Source organism: Cordyceps militaris, assembly GCF_000225605.1.
Source record: "Cordyceps militaris CM01 unplaced genomic scaffold CCM_S00004, whole genome shotgun sequence".
NCBI lineage: Eukaryota > Fungi > Ascomycota > Sordariomycetes > Hypocreales > Cordycipitaceae > Cordyceps > Cordyceps militaris.
In genome coordinates this window covers 3,428,191-3,444,782 of record NW_006271972.1, presented here as the reverse complement: position 1 = coordinate 3,444,782, position 16,592 = coordinate 3,428,191, and the positions used below count along the sequence as shown (strand labels likewise).

General features: G+C 54.5%; 4 protein-coding genes across 4 annotated transcripts in view; 3 read left to right on the top strand and 1 right to left on the bottom strand.

The window, feature by feature from the left end:
- CCM_06104 (FAD-binding, type 2) overlaps positions 1-1,796 on the top strand; it is a gene marked incomplete at both ends in the record, with an annotated part of 2,172 nt that extends 376 nt beyond the window's left edge. Inside the window, 3 exons of the mRNA XM_006671245.1 lie at positions 29-619; positions 710-1,584; positions 1,646-1,796. Coding sequence (XP_006671308.1) covers positions 29-619; positions 710-1,584; positions 1,646-1,796 — 1,617 coding nt within the window. The remainder of the gene's footprint in view (positions 1-28; positions 620-709; positions 1,585-1,645) is intronic.
- An 878-nt stretch (positions 1,797-2,674) lies between these two features.
- Positions 2,675-3,770, bottom strand: CCM_06103 (perilipin-like protein MPL1; the record flags this gene model as incomplete). Its single annotated transcript, XM_006671244.1, has 3 exons — positions 2,675-2,885; positions 3,143-3,642; positions 3,705-3,770. 3 exons carry the CDS (start codon positions 3,768-3,770, stop codon positions 2,675-2,677), a joined length of 777 nt encoding a protein of 258 aa, XP_006671307.1.
- Positions 3,771-8,137: 4,367 nt separating this feature from the next.
- Positions 8,138-9,045, top strand: CCM_06102 (uncharacterized protein; the record flags this gene model as incomplete). The annotated part of the gene is made up of 2 exons (XM_006671243.1): positions 8,138-8,201; positions 8,795-9,045. 2 exons carry the CDS (start codon positions 8,138-8,140, stop codon positions 9,043-9,045), a joined length of 315 nt encoding a protein of 104 aa, XP_006671306.1.
- Positions 9,046-13,525: 4,480 nt separating this feature from the next.
- On the top strand, positions 13,526-16,289 carry CCM_06101 (DENN (AEX-3) domain protein; the record flags this gene model as incomplete). The annotated part of the gene is made up of 2 exons (XM_006671242.1): positions 13,526-13,915; positions 13,968-16,289. The coding sequence occupies 2 exons, from the start codon at positions 13,526-13,528 to the stop codon at positions 16,287-16,289; spliced, it is 2,712 nt and encodes a 903-aa protein (XP_006671305.1).
- Positions 16,290-16,592: the final 303 nt, after the last annotated feature.

Genomic DNA, 16,592 nt, shown 5'->3' with positions numbered 1-16,592 from the left:
ACCGTCCCCCCCAAGTAGCACTCGGTAGATGACCATGACACGCCTCCTCGCGGCCATTCTGCCGCTCCTTGCCCTTCTCATCGCCAACGTCCACGCCACGTTGAAGCCTACCAGCGACACAAAGGCCGTGTGCGACGCGCTCCGCGCCCGGTATCCGGACAAGCTCGTGTGGGATCCGCTCGGGCCGTACGGCATCACCACGCTCGGCCGCTCCAGCGCGTACAACTCGGCCAACCTCGACTACTGGAACGCCGCGAGCAGCCTGAACCGCGCCGCCTGCGCCTTCTTCCCCGCGACGACGGACGAGGTCGCCTTTGCGGTGCAGACGCTCAACAGGTACGAGTCGGTCCGCTTCGCGCTCAAGGCCGGCGGGCACAACCCCAACCTCGGCTGGTCGAGCGTCAGCGGCGGCGTGCTCGTCGCGTTCCGGCCCAACTTCCAGACCGCGCAGCCGGCCGCCGACGGCAAGACGGTCGTCATTGGCGCCGGGTGTAAGTGGGAGGACGTGTACGGCGTGCTGCAGCCGCTCGGCAAGACGGTCACGGGCGGCCGCCTCGGCGATGTCGGCACCACGGGTCTGCTCCTCGGCGGCGGGCTTTCCTATCTCTCGGCTCAGCATGTAAGTGGTGGCAGTTGCAAGATAAAACGCACTTCTTTTCCCATATGAGGGACTTTGTTTTGCTCACATGATTGGTTTCTTTGCTCACAGGGATTCGCCTGCGACAATGTCCTCAACTTCGAGACGGTCCTCGCCAACGGCACCGTCGCGCACGCCAACGCCACGTCGAACCCGGACCTGTTCTTTGCGCTGTGCGGCGGCGGCAACCGCTACGCCGTCGTGACCAAGATCACCATGGAGGTGTTCGAGTCCGGTGTCGGCGGGCAGGTCTGGGGCGGCGTGCGGATATACACCGAGGACAAGCGCGCGGCGATCATCGCGGCCGTCGCGCGCTTCACATCCGAGAACACGGACCCCAAGGCGGCCATCATCCCGACGTTTGACTTTGCCGGCGTGCTCGCGCTCAGCGTGCCTGTGGTCATCGTCGCCTTCTTCTACGACGGCGTGGTCGTGCCCGCGGGCATCTTTGACGCGTTCGACGCGGTCCGGCCGCTGAGCGACAGCACAAAGGTGCGCACGTTTGTGACAATGGCCGAGGAGCTTCTCGCCGGCGACATGAAGGGCCTGCGCTTCCGCATCGGCGTCAACTCGTTCCCCGCCATGCCGGGCGCCAACATGACGGCCTTTCTCAACGACCACTACGACCTGGTCAAGCGGCGCTCCGTCGAGGCCGCGCTCAAGGAGCCGCTCGACTTCAAGATTGTCAGCTTTGCCGTGCAGCCGATGCCGCGCGGCATCGCGCAGGCGTCCCGCGACCGCAACGGCGGCAACGCGCTCGGCATCAACCCGGACCACGGCGACCGCGTCTGGATCGAGTACGACATCGCGTGGGCAAATCCCCTCTGCGACGTGCTCTGCACGCAGTGGCTCAAGAGCATGGTGCAGGAGGCGCACGACCTGCATGTGGAAAAGTATTCGGGGATTTACCCGACCAACTACCAGAGCGGCGACTTGGAAACCCTCAGGTAAGCATAGCCGTATTACCCTTGCACTTGATACGGTTGACTGACTTTTCTTCTTCTTCAGCTACAACCCCATATTTATGAATGATGCCTTGAGCTCGCAACCCGTGCTGCAAAGCTACGGCGAGCAGAACCGTGCGCGACTGATGGCTATTCAGTCAGCTTATGATCCGCACGGCTTCCTCATGAACCGACAGGACGGGCCTGCGTTTTAGATTGCGGGGGTAAACAAAGAGCAATTATACCTTGGACGCACTGCTGCTTGTATTACTGGTACAGTCTAATATATATATATGTGTGTGTGTGTGTAATTTTACATGACTATAATAATGCCGCTCTCCGATCTATTGTTGTTTGTGGTGCCACGAATCAGAACTACAAGCTAACGTTTGTTGATAGCAGAGCGGTGACATAACTATATGTGCGTTTCGTTTTCTATGGTTCAGCTTCGCAAGCCCATCTATATTATATATTAATAGTCGCCGTCCTGGTATCGCTAAACAGATAACTCGCAACACCAAGTTGCGGTAGCGCCGTTGCAATGCTCCCACTGTACCCAAACTCATCATGCAAAATTATCTAGCGCCATCACTTGTTATCATGATTTTCATGTGCAGTAGCTGAATTTTTTCTTCTTTGAAATGTCGCCTCGGCTCGGGGTGGCGAGAAAAAAAACAGAGTAGTCGGCGACTTGAGCGCGCGCCTCGGAGACAAAAAGGCGCTAAGGATCGGTTGTCCCGATACCTGTGAACCAAGAATTCGGGGCGGCGCGGGTGCGCTAGGGATCCAGCCAAGGCTCGTAATGGAAAAAAATCAGGGACGGCGGGAACTAAAACGTTTTCACATGTCCAGAGGGAAAAAATAGTTGCAACGGCGTAATGGACTGCTGTAAGCACAGACCAGAGGCAACGGGTCGCTGATGCTTGAGCTGCTTATGCCATTTCACATGCCCATGTGTTGAGTACAGTCACAAAAGCGGTTACCAACGAGGACTGAGAGCAGTCACAAGATAGGTTTGAGAACATGGTGGATGAAGATGGGATGAAGATAGTCTATTAAAGATGGAAAAACACGTCCAATTGGTAACTCGCTTTTATTGCGTCATCCAAGTCATCGCCATTTCATGCAATTTGAAAACAGTAAGAACAAATAGACCGAATGCGTTGTGCGCCTGTTTTCGAGCCAAGAAGTCATGTTTTCCAGACCGCGCCAGCCAAAGACCAGAGTTTGTTGCAGACAAGCGGCAGCTGCAAAAGAGGGTAGCCACAACAGAAAGACGGGTACCAATCAACAACCGGCAAGCACTGTATGCCCAATGAAACCAAAGGTTTTAAACAGCAAAAGGAGGGGGTAAGATAGTGAAACAAACAAACATGTTATCCCAGACCAAAGCGCCATGATGCGATGAGTCCATGCAGGGAGCGACGAGGTCTCGACATGGTGTTGCATTCCATCAGGCAAAAAGTCATAAAAACGCCCAAACAGAAACCCAGAGGTTGCCACAGCTGGCGATGATGCACACGGAGAAGAAGAAAGGGGTATGGCATTGCAGGTGAATTACTGGTTGATCTTCTCCTTAACCTCCTGGGTGACTTCGGCCTTCTTGACAGCGACGTAGCTGCTGGCGAAAGCGAGCGTCTCGTTGCTGACCTGGAACAAGGTGGCGACGGCGGCCTTGCCCTGTCCCAGGTAGCCCTTCTCAGCCTGCTTCTTCGCCTCGGCGTTGTAGACTTCGAAGACGTGGTCGCGGCCCTCGAGGCCCTTGTTGTAGGGCAGGAAGACGAGAGCCTTGGCGTCGCTGTAGAGCTCGGCAGTGGGCTTCTTGACGATGGGGAAGGTCTCGTCGATGCGGGCAAGGGTCTTGTCGCCGAGGGAGTCGGCGCGCTGCACGTACGGCGAGACGTACTGGTAGGGTTTGGAGAAGTAGGGCAGGAAGGGCGCGGCAAAGGTCTTATAGGCCGAGTCACCAAGCTTGAGGGAGCGCTGGGCGTAGCTGTTGGAATGCACGGTGCTGGAGACGGTGTTGACGCTGTCGGAGATGAGGGGATAGTTGAGGAGGTGCTGATATTTTTGTCAGTTGGCGATGAGGGCGCGATGGGTGGCGGTTGTGTTTGGGCACGTACCTGGAGGAAAGCAGATTGAGGGGCAGCAGAGCCCTCGATGTTGCCGTTGACCTGAGCGACAGCCATTGCGGTGGAGTGTGGTGGGGTGGTGGTTGTGGTGGTTAAAGGGTTATCGTTGGGATAAGAGTAGGATCAAGAGCGATTCCTTTGTATTCAGGCAATATTGGATAAAGCAGAAGAAGAGAAAGCAAAAGAGGGTCGCAGAGGGAGAAGAGATGCGTGTGGCAGGACTTTATCTACTTCTGAACTCGTCGATACGCAAGTCCGTTTCTTGATTTAGTGCAGGGGTTTACGTCTTGGTGGGCGCCACGCATGTGATTGTGGCCACCCTTGCAAGCAGCACCAGCGCCCTTGTTACAGCAAAAAAAAAATTGGTCAAGTCAAGGGAAATTGAACTGAAATAAAGTCGATAAATTCTCCCTTTTCTAGAGCAGAGAGGGAATTCTCTCCCCTCATATCCCATCACGGTTTCCCTTGCCTCTGGCAGCTCACAGCTCGCATCTGGAAACACAACACGGCAAACGCACCGCCAGCTGGCAGCTTCCCGTTTGCTTGCTTTGCTGGCTCGCGGCCGCGCAACTGGTGGGCCAATCCAGGCATCTCATTGGCCTGCCCCCCATCCACACCATTCTTGCCCACACTTGCGATTCTGGCATGTGAAAAGCCTCGCCCACCTTGCTCTCCGCCACCAACTTGCTCTGATTCATCCAAACATCTAATCTACTTCCAACGCTACGCTCCATACCTGGACGCTAGTATGTCGCACAGCCAAGCCAAGCTAAAAACTCGAGTCTCGATAACTAGTTTTCACTCTTGCAGGCTCCTTTTTCCGGCGCTCGGATCCACCATCTGTCACAATCTGCCAACTCCCTGTTGCCGTGCCCGCGCTCTCTCCTCCGCCAACCGCTGCGGCCACGATACGTGCTGCTCCGTTGCTCTTGGATGGGAGGGGCCAACTTGGCACCTTTGTCTGCATACGCCACGCCCTGAACGGCCCTGTTGTGACGATATCGATGGGGGAGCCTTATTCCGCACGAGAAATTGTCGGACAATTGCTCGAGACAAGGTGACGCGAGCATCAGTACACAGCAGCACATATGCATCCTATCAGGGATAACGCATACTAGTTACTGCTACAGTGCTACGTTATAGCCCCAAATCACGGACTGGTATATGCACGACCTGTTCTGGGATGCGCCGCACAGCTCACCGTGCGTATCATATCATAGGCATGAATCATCTGCCGTGTTGCAGACAGCATTCCTGCGATAACAGCTCCGCCGGCCTGCTCAATTGAGTGTCGAAGTGGACAATCAACCGAACTACTGCTGTGCTGATACAGTGACTTGCGCCAAATTTACGACCTCATACCTCTGTCTAGTCTGTGGCTTATTGGGAGCGATAAGAAGAGCCAAGCCATCTCAGTCGGGGGCGTGTCTCCATGTCTGCAGATAACACCATACCAGCCGCACCACCACCTGCCAACTGCCGCCTATCTCTTGCTGCAGCCTACACCTAGACTTGTTTGAACCTTGACTCACGTCACCGCTGTCAGATCAAAGCTAATTCAGTTCGTATTTCGACACAACTCAGCGAAATCGACTACCCGTGTTGCATTCGGGAACCCCAGGTAAACTCCATCTCGCAGATGTTAGCACAAACTCTGTTTACGAAAAGCAGCCGGAGAGGCAACGCTAGCATTTCATGCCAGCCCTTTCAACATGGCGAAATTGCTCACCACATTGCCATCATGAGTAAAACATGCCCGAAGGCAAAGCCACTACCGCCACGCCTATCCCGCGTTGGGCCTGAGCGCCGGTCGCCGAACTGGATAGCCGCAAGCCCGCCTCCTTCGGGGACGTTAATTACGTTCACGAGCATGAGCCTTTTTCTGCGCATTCATCAGCCTATTCGTTTTGAAGAACGCCACCCGCCCAAAGCCCGCTGGCGCCAAGATGGCATCGGCTCGCAGAAAGGACCTACAGATTATCCAGGAAAGCTGGGTCCAACCTACGTTCCAACAAGGTAATACCAAAAAGCGCCAAGGGGAGAAACTCCGTTCCTAGCCACCACGCATTGCGAGCGGGCATGGTCTGTTTTTGTTTTTGTTTTTTTGCTTTTTTCTTTTTTTTTTGCACTGTGCTCAAAAAGGCTGGGCGATAGTTGAGTCACGAGTGACATCGGATGGCATGCTCGGCGAACTGGATCCTCCCTCCCCCGGTCAGACAACGGCCTCCCTTGCCAGCGACCTGAATTCGAGCAAACCAGGTTCACAGTCAGGCCTCAAAATTTTGATGCCGTCTATTCGTCGCTCGCGCAGCCGGATCCATCAATTTCGCCTCGTCTGGCAAGTCTAAATCGGGCTCACCTAATTTATTGTGGATTATGACCCCGGTACATTCATCCACCTTCACATGTCACAATCGCCGAACCCTGTCGTCAGATGTTGTCTGTCACAGGAAAACTCAAAGACTGGAAAGTATCGGTTCAAACCATTTTGCTCATATTTTGTTAGATTGACTCGAGGGAGAGGGGGCATGAGGCACATGCTCTGTCTCTGATCTGTCGGATGGTGGGCTGTTCCTCGTTGTCAGCGCAGCGATGATCCATGTCCATCTGCGACACCCATGATCCAGAGGGGGGTCTGTTAACAGTCATAGCACGCGCCGTTTTCGTCCAAGGGTTCCGAAATCAGGGCTTGTTCTTCATGTGGCAAGCCTCGAGATCAACTTTTCCTCTTGGCCTCCATTGTCCAATAGGCGCCTCCCTCTCTCGCCCATCGCAACGACTTTGCTCAGCCGAACGGGTAGATCCCTCGAAACGCTGTTCCCCTCCATTGCCCCCCCTTCTAACCTTGTTGTCGCAGCCGGATGCATCATATAGCCTGTATGTCTTTGTCGACATCATTGGCCTGGATGTGTATGGCTGACAACAGCAATCTGTGATGCGAGTTACCTCGGATGAACTACTTTCTCACCAGCGCTGTCGGTGGTACGATAGCTGCCCATGCTCAGCAAAGAACTAAGCGAGAACACGATGGTGATATAAGCAACTACTGGTAATTCCCCTCGTCTGCTTCCAGAGACGGCCGAGGGAGCACACCACACTGCTGCACATTGTGACCGCACTGCTGCACATTGTGCATCTGCATACCGCCCTCGGTCAAGCAGGTGCATCTCCCCGATGTAACTCCCCGACCTATTCTGCCTATAGCGCCACGACACACACGGTGGCTAGCTCCGCCATCTGCAAGCCTTGCTATCGTGTGCTTGGACAATATCGCGGGCACACCTCCTCTTCCTCCCTCCGCATGTTTGTGTCACTATGACCGGGAGACTTGTTTTGGGAGCACAAGACCCCTGCATTTCGTGACACCTCAACTCGCATAGAGGAGCCAGCTTATATCCTGGCAAATCTCCACCATTGGCGTGAATGTATATACACCTGCATAGAGACAATAGCATGGCGTTTTGCGCAGCGCAGGCCGGATGCCATCGTGTCTCCGAAGCCGATTGGTGCAAGCAAGCCCTTACGAGTAAGACGGGACATGGTCTCGACCAGCCGTCTGGCGAATGTCTTTTCGGCAAGGATCACAGTGCAAGAGCTGGTGTTCTAAAACTCTCTTGGGAACGATGTGCAGTTGCAAGACGGATCGGTTGAGTGAGAAGGATCTCCGCGGTCCACGATCAATACCCCGGGTCCGTTGGCCAAGTCAAAGCCAACTCATGCTTACCACGAGGCACACAAAATCCTTGCTTCGTTAGGCCAGAAGGGTGTCCCTGAGATCTCTATACTGTCCACTCATTAGCAGCACGGGCGCGGTGGCTTTTCGTCCGCATAGCGTTCTTGGTGATGGACAGACAAGCCCCCCAAGTTACAGAAATTCGGTACTAGATCATGGATGCAGCTATTGCATTTGTACATCCTCTCCGACGAGATGTTGCCTGGATGCGCTGCTTGGTAATACCAACAGTACTTGGGGGGCGGCTCTTCATTCTTGCCGTTTCGACGTGTTCAACGCTTGTCCTCTGTGACTCTCGTATGTCAACTTTCGGCTGATGTCACTTTTCACTCACGTGTTGCAAGCTTCGTAGTTGCAATGAACCAATAACACATCTAACCCTGCTTTTCAAGGTCTATTTTTGCCAGCGTTCTGGGCACTGGTTGTTGAGACTGGTCAAGGCTTTTTCAGGCCAATGGTCTGGTGCTTTAAGTTACTTCTGCTCTGCTTTCCGGCGACGGAGTGCCTCCCCTGACCAGTCGAAAAACTCTGCGCTGGTTTCGCAATGGCCCGGAAGAGAGAAACCTGTGTTGTCACGCCTCGTAGCCCTGGCAAGACAACCCTGGCAAGAGCTGCAAGACTATAGTTTCTTCGACAAGTATCGTTACTTTCCGCATTGATCGAGGATTCCGGGCGCTGAAGATCTACTTCCATGGCATCCATGTCTAGATTTTCTGGGGATGAAGCAAGAGCACATTGTCCACGCAAGCCCATTTGTGTGCAATAGTACGTCAGCCTCTAGATCTGTTCAAGAGATATGCCTTTCCTTGAGCTTGACTGTTCAGTTTCCGATGAAAAGGGTCTGTGATTTGGCAGTTTTCAAGTGTTTGTGTGTCATGTCCCCCAGATCTTCGTCCAGATATGGGTTAAAGAGTAGGTACTGTCGGGGCCCGTCACGACCTGTCCGTTTCTCTCTTCTCGTCCTCGCAATTGAGCCAGGTTTTGTGATGTTGGGCTTTTTGACGCAATCCTTGTTAGCGCTGTTTGTCGGACCTCGCGGCCTCTCTGGAGTGAACAAATGTTTAAAAAAAAGTTCCGCGTGCTTGCTCGTCTTTGCCGTTCTCTTTCCCGAACCGACCGCCTGGCTGAGCTTCATTTAGGACACAAAGGTCGAGGCGGTCACGCATTGAACCCCCGGCAAGCCGAGTGAGGATTGAATCACAAGTAGCAAAATTTGCCTCGTCCGCTCCGGTTGACACGGCGGGCGACAATGTCCTACATAATCTTTCTCTATTCTTTGTCTTTTTTGTTCCTCTGCCGCGAGAGCCGCGTTGTTGCTCCTCTGCTTATCGTTGGCGGCCCCCCACAGCGGAAGCTGGAAGGTTCTTCGCTTCCAGCCGTTTGCGCGTTGCCAATAGTTGGTGGGTTTGCTCAAAACTGGGTGCGGAAGGCGGTTCGCTCAAGATGGCCTGCCCGTTTGAGTCCCTAGGCAAATTGTCATCTACATGTTCGCGTGGATATATGGAGGAGCAGTGTAGGCAGGGCATCGAGGCCGCTCACGAGGTTGCGCAGGCCATGGACACCAAGGTGAAAAGTTGGAGCAATGTCATAGTAGGCTAGGTACCTAGAAGCACGAACGATTACACCTCAAGTGAGATGAAAACCCAGGTCGCGTGGTACAGCGCGTTAAGAGCCTCTGCTCTGGAAAGAGAACAGCTGCAGGAGGGTCGAAACGAGATGGGTGACTTTCGCCCCAGGCAATTGGCTTTGGTGTCGTGTTTACTGGCCTTGAAAAGTGTCAAGAGGCCGAATGCATTTGTGACTGCTATTATTGGGGTGGGGTGTACGCTTGCGGATGGTAAAACGATCTGGCCCGTGTCTACAGGGTATGAAGAATGGAACGCTGGGAAACTGAGGAAACTGCGTGTGAAAGAAAACCACCACGCAGGAAGTACTACAGTTGCTAAAAGTGTTTTTTTTTTCGTGTCTTTGACTATTGAGCAATACAGTCAAGACAAGTCTCAAAGGGTGATGGGTGATGGGTGATGGCGGTCAAGGCTTGCCATCAGTGCATATTCAGCAGGAGCAGTATCGGTGAGGGAATGCAACCATGTGCCGCTAGCCGCGCCTATTTTCATTTTATACGCAAAGACTACAATAAATGCGCAGCCTAGCCATTTCCAAGTGAAAACTCGGCACAGGCGGCGAGCCTGACGTCAATAAGTTGTCGGTGGCTGGTTGAGTGGACGGAGGTAGTGGGCATCTAACACGACGACCAGATAGAGGCCACACGTGTAAACAGGAACAGGAATCTCACCGCGTCATTGAATAGGTCCATTGAGAAAACAAAGCGGCCACATCATACGAGTTCGCTTCGAGTACTTTGTAGGAAGCGGTGAGTTGGGATTCACTACCCGCATATGCGGGACTAATAGTCGGTCGATGCAAGTAAGTAATGCAGTGTGAAAATATTCGTCAAGTTCAGCCTCCTTGCCTCCATTGCATAGCCGCGTCAGTTAAGAAAGAAAGGGGGCTCGAAAAGGCTGCGAGGGAAAAAAAAAGTCTGCGTTTGCATGCGCAGCTTGCCAATAAACAAGAAATTTGACAAGGACTGATGGAACGTCTCCAAAAGTCTCGCCACACGCGACAGATCGGACACCACACACACACGCAAGGTTCATGAATCAATGCGCGACCAACTCTATCTACTTTGTTTGGTTCCTAGCAGCAAGTTGCCACCCGTGTCGTTGGAGTGTCTTGCATCAAGAATCACTACCCCGAGCTCTTAGAAAAGGAAGTGAAGTGGTCAATGGGTTATCTGCCCACCAGCCGGATCCAAAACACGAGGGAGTTGGGGAGTTTGATGCAAATGGTCCTACGCTTGCCACCGTTCATCCCTTGGGTGACATGGGAGAAGAAGAAGAAGTAAATTGCCTTGGCACGATGGTTGATTGGACAATGCCATGCATTTAAAGCTGACTTAAGACGGACAAAACAATAAAAGTCTGTGACGGGACACTGACAGAAGGAGGAGACGGAGAAAAAAAGCAAAAGCAAACCCGATCAGCCTGGGGACGCAACACGCATGGCGCAGCAGGTCTGCGACGTGCACCAGCGAGGCGATGGCAATTGTTTCGATTGAGTTGGTCGATCTGAAGAAACAGACAGCTGACTCGTCGCGTGCCGTATAAATGAAGACTAAATACAAACCATGCAGGTAAGCGAGATTGCTCACGTTGCAAAGCCCATGGCAGGTTATTCAAAATGGTTGCTGAAGAAGGGGGAAGGCGAGGAGGGGCTGGTTCACTGGCGAGTTTTCGATTCGTTCCTTTTTGTTTCGGAGGGGCGGCCTTCTTTAATGCATGCAGCGGGGTGACTGCTGCACGTCAAAAGCAAATTACAGAGCTTGCTTTCTTCTTCTCCGTAGTTGAAGGAGTAAAGGTAATGGTGGCAAAGGTGGCTTGCCGCCTTGGCGTGCCAATGGCTGGTGGGCTCGGACCCTTTGTGCCATGATTTCTGCCGGGACACGGGCGACCCAGCGGGTACGGCCGTATCATGCGAGGACCAGGTTGACAGGCAGCCCCCTTCATCCTCTTCTTTTGCTTCGCAGGTGATCGTCGCTCTCGAGAGGCCAGATGGGAGTTGGCGCGTGGGAAAGGCGAGTGTGGTGGTCAAGGCGCGACGGCAAGTGATGGAGGGCCATCAGCCGAGAGGCACAGCCTTTGCAGCCTCGGAGATGCCAGGACAAGCATGCCTTTTTCTAACTAGTTAACGTTAACTAGGTTTGACCTCCAACCAGGAGCAAAGCCACGGTACCCACGGTACCGGCGCAGTGGTTTGCAAGAGGGCACTTGGACCGCCCAAACCCCAGCGGACGGCTTTCGTCTCGTTGTCGATATGAGAGACTGTGTATTATTAGTAGTAGTTAATAACATGCGCCGGCTTGAAACGAACCGGCCCGTACCAGCGGCACATGGCAAGGTAGCGAAACTACTAGCGACGGAGCCATGCTGGGATCGAGGGGGCGCTAGTCATCTCTTACCCCCCGGTCCAGGGGCCAGGCCAGCACGATGATAGTTCTGAAGTTGCGACGCTGCGCTTCAAAGTTGCTGACGGCCAACTATGAGCCGTACTTTCCAGTCCGGAGAATAGTGCGCCGGCCTTGTTGTCTCCGTAACCAGAGTAGATTTGATCGCAAGGCAATGCATTGTCTGCCTGGTGCTTGCCCTTGCTGGCGAATTCATTGTCTAGTACCGAGTGGTTGTGGTGTGGCAAAGTGTCTGTCTTGATACACTGGCTGTTGCCCGTGGCGCCATCCCAAAACACACCAATTCTGCACGTCGAAACGGCTAATTTGTGTTGTGCAGAACGACTGAGTGGTGAAAGCCGAGACCCGAAGAGCACCTCTTGTGTTAACTAGATCGTATGGACTAACAAGCTGCGGGCACGCAATTCGTTAGCACTTGCCATTCCCTGCATTATCAAGTAATAAAGTGTAGTCCACGACAAGGTCGTCAGTACTGCAACGGTAGGTACTCCGTAGTGCGTTCAATATTGGCCTTGGCAGAGATGGCTACGTCCTCCAAACAGCAGCAGGACCAACGCCTTCCCTCACCCTGTAGTGAGAATGTTTTGAATAAGCTTTTTCATCGTGCAGCGTGAGTGCACGGCGCGTATCGCTGATGAGCTGCAGATGACATGAGTTTTGAATATATTGCGCATGGCTTTTCGCCCGCTATCTGCGAGTTGATGCAGGCACAAATTGCTGGCTCGTGGACCTTTCCGCCTTGTCTGCCAGCTGCTGCCTCCTTATTAGTAAGGCGGCGGCAGCCGGCAGAGACAGACTGGCAAACGGACAAGCTTCACCATCACCAGCTAGCTGTTCATGGATATCATCGCCCGAACGATCAAATTGCAATCTATCCGTAGCGGAAGAAGAACGAAAAGAAACAAAAACTCGGCTGAGGCTGGAACAAGAAAAGCCATTGGTCGGGTCAAGACATCAGCCCACACCGTAACTAGTTACTCAGTACCTTATTAGGTAGGTACCTAGCTACATATGCTTTCTTTTGCACCACTGCCATTTTCTCTCCTTCATGCTTCCATCTTCTCTCCCAGTGTGGAGAGAGCCTGTTACTTTTTGCTTTTGCTGATGTGTCTTAGCAGGGCTTCCGTCTGTTCGTCCGCCTTCTCCACCGACCGGTTTGACGGACATTGACGAACAATTTCCTTTGTCCAACGCCCTGCTGATGAGCGACTGGCTGGATTCAAGACCCGTGGAGTTCAATTTGGTCTCTTTTCAGGGGGTCCCTGCGCGGCGCCACACGCGCCTCCAACAGTGACTCTAGCGGCCTGGTGCTAGGACAGTGAGCATTGTAACAAAGTCGAGGCAGCTGCCAGCTTTGCTCGTTCTCCTTTTTTCCCCCCTCGGCCCCTTCAGCAGCAGCTGGCTGCCTATGTAGGGGGCTCGATCAGAACTCTGTTCGTGATGAATGCTGGGGCTGCGAAAGGAAAGGCAACGGCAACAGGGGTAACCCATGGGCTGAAACGATGATTTGCAAGCTGGCCTGTCGGCTCCACCACTCTGGCTGCTGGTACGGACCGCAAATCCTCACCTATCCTGCGAGGAAGTGTGGTGTGTGGCGCTGGCTAGTACCTTGCGGGAGTGTGTCCTGGGGGCCGCCTCCTTGTGGTAGTCCTCTCTTCTCCCTGCCGCTCCAAAGGCTAGTCATGACTTCAGGCGGGCCATGCCCCTGCGAAGCAAGGCCCCTGATCATTGATGTGACGGCCGCCTATTGGACTGATTCTTCCGCCTACAGTTGCTGTGCTGTGGCCTGTAATCATATTCCATGTATGTAGGCGGTGCCACCGTCACGGCATTGTCGTCTTGTTGGCCCCCTGGTCCGTCCACTCCTTGCCGCATGTAATATCAACCGTGCCACCGCCGCTCGCCCTTTTGCTCATTTGTCTCTCCCACCTAGGCGTCAAATGGCCGGAAAACAAACTGGTGTCAATCGTGTTTCCAGTTTCTTTCAACTACGACTCTACGACCAGTCTAGCATCCAAAGTCTGGAGCGAAGCAGCGCTTTCCTCACTTACCATGCCTCCGTCTCTCAGCGCTCACCCTAGCTTCACGCGCCCGCGCACCGGCGAGCGCGAAGGCCGCCCGCTAACCCGCGACCAAGCTGCCGACACCATGCTCATCCCGAGCCGAACCTCGTCGCTGCACTCGCGCATCACCCAGCCAATTCCTTCGAGCTTCAATGCCAAGCCCCAGCAGCGCACCCCCAAGACTCTCACGCATGCCTATCTCGTCTGCGGTGTTGGCCGCGAGCCGTCGCAATGGGTCAGGGCCCCCGCGCCTGTCCAGGGCAAGATTGGCCACATGAAGGGCGCTGTCAGCCAGTTCTGGCTGCCCGAGATTTTGGGCAGCAGTCCTCGCCTGGAACAGGATAATGAGATTGCCAGAGCTCTCCACGCCGCTATGAGGGTTCGTCCTATGCGACTGGAAATTTGGCTACAACTCGCTAACATCCGTTTAGGCCTGTTTCCCCCACGATGTCGAGATCTGCACCGGCCGTAGCCAGCCTCACTGCTCTCACCACTCCTTCGTCCTACAGCAGGACTCGTCACAGACTCTTTACGGTATTTGCCTGCGGGTGTGGTCCCGCGCTGACGAGAAGCGAGCCGAGACTATCCGTGACCTGCGCAAGCGAACAGAAACCGACTTCTACGACAACCCGGATGAGACGTACTGGATTCCATACTGTCTCTCATTCCTCTCCCGATACCCTCTGTACAATCTACTAGGCGATTACCTTCGTGGCATGTGGATTCACTGGAACAAGGCGACCAACCTCTTCCATGCTGAGGAAGTCTCCCGCATTCTCAGCTTCCCCGCGCCCCGACTCAACGATCTTGTCCGAATTGACATGAAGGATTATGCGCTCTGCTACCAGTTCCCTTCCTCGCCCACCGGATTCCAGAACTTCGCCATGTGGCCGCTCTTCAACTGCCTGTCCATTCCCAACATTGTCGGTGTCATGGAGGCTGCGATTTCCCCTACACGCCGCATCATCTTTGTCAGCCACTACCCTGCTATGCTCACCGTTGCCGCCGAAACTGTCCGATACTGTGTGCGAGTATACGAGTGGAGCGGTCTATACGTTCCTGTTGTCCATGCCCGCCATGCCAGTGAGCTTGTCCAAGAACCAGGTCCTTATATCCTCGGTGTCACCGCTGAATGTCGCTCGCTCTTCAACGCACCCAATGACGCGCTTGTCGTTGACCTGGACCGGAACTTTGTTCTTACCTCCAGCCCTCCTACTGCTCTCACTCCTGGCCAGCGCAACAAGTTCGTGACTCGCCTGACCCAGGCGCTTAACGGCGACGTTGTCCCTGCCGGTGTACCGCACCATCTTCGCTCCGCATACGGCGGCGGTAAGCTCATTCCTGCCGGCCAGATTATTGTTATGCGCGGCGAGGTCGAGTCTATCCAGGAACCCGAGTGGTGGAACCAAGATTCTGTCATGGCTGTCATGGACCACGTCTGTGAGAAGCTCGGCCGCAACACTGGTATCAAGGCTGTCTTTGGTGGATCGGTTAAGAAGCCGCTCATGACCAAGGTCTCCATGAGACACCTCAACGAAATTGTGCGAGAGCGTAACCAGTACTCTCGTGATGCCCAAGAGGCTTGGCAGGACTTTATCAACCTCAAGGGTCGCATGGACACGGAGCTCAACAAGGTCAACAAGCGCAACAACTATCTCGTGGAAGAGCTTGAGAGCTGGAAGCAACAGTTCCTCAAGTTCCAGGCCTTTGCCGAGCAGCTTACCAAGGAGACGCAGGATCTCAAGGTCAAGATTGAGACTCACAAGCGTGAGAACCGCCGCCTCGCTGGCCTCATCGACCAGCAAAAGGAAGAAAATGCGCGCACGTCGACGCGGCTTAGCGGCACCGAGAAGCAGCGCGACGATGCCCTCGAGGCCCTTGTTCTTCAGCAGGAGATTGCCGAGGAGCTGGAGCGCGAGCGCAAGAAGAACAAGAAGGAGCTTTCCCAGCTGCAGCACACCAGCACCACGCTCGTGCGCCAGCGCGATGAAGCGCGGCGTGTCGTTTTGCACCTCCGCAGCCTGATTGGCGGCCAAAGCCACCACATGGAGCACCTGATCCAGTCGCTGACCAAGCCGGACGAGCTTGTCAAGGAGATTGAGGAGGGCTACTACGATGACGTGCCCGGCGAGGACGACGAGAGCACCGAGGGCATGACGGAGGAACAGTCGCAGACTCTACGGCTGTCCCGCAGCGCCAAGCGACTCTCGGCCGCCAGCTTCGCCGACGTCGCGGACCGGCACCTCAAGGACAAGACGGACGCCATTGCACACATTGTCCGCAATATTGCCGACCAGTGCCAGGCGGCTGTTGAGAGCCTCCAGATGGCCCAGGACGCCGAGACGCCAACCTCGTCGCGCCGCCACAGCAACCTGCCCAGCGCGGCGCAGAGCGACGACGACACGCACTCAGCCGCCACGTCCGAGGTGGGCGAGGAACGACTCCGCCGCCGCTCCGGGCGTCCCTCGAGCATCCCGCCCACGCCCGACTTGGTGCCTAACCGCAGCAGCACCGCCATGTCGTTTGTCTCGGCGACGACGACGCCTGAGCGCAACAGCACTCAGTACTACCAACACCAGCGCGAGGACGTGCCCACCAAGATTGTCGAGGACGACGAGGAGGCAGAGTACGAGGAGACGAGGAGCGACAGCGCGGCCGGTGGCAACGAGCAGGGCGTCGTCGCCAAGCACGGCGACTCGCTGCTGCACCGGCCCTCGGGTGCGCGCATCAGCGCCCTCGGCGGTACGCGTTGAAGGCCTATATGAGGAACCATATCGGCTACGGAAAATGACTTGGTTTGGAACAGTTTTTGCTTCTTCAACTACTACTATTTTTATTCAGTCTTGCTTCACTGCGGCAAGCTTTCTTCTGCGCGCGTCATGATGGCGGGGCCATTTTATATCCTTTTGCATTGAGATTTCTTATCGGGTGTATATATAGTTTTTTTCTTTTGGGCTATATGTATTTTGGCAGGCGAGTTTTGAGTTGTCTTCTTCCTTCTATGATGGACCTATTTTTTCTTTCTTTTTCCCCCCCTTTCCTTGTACGGCCTTGCG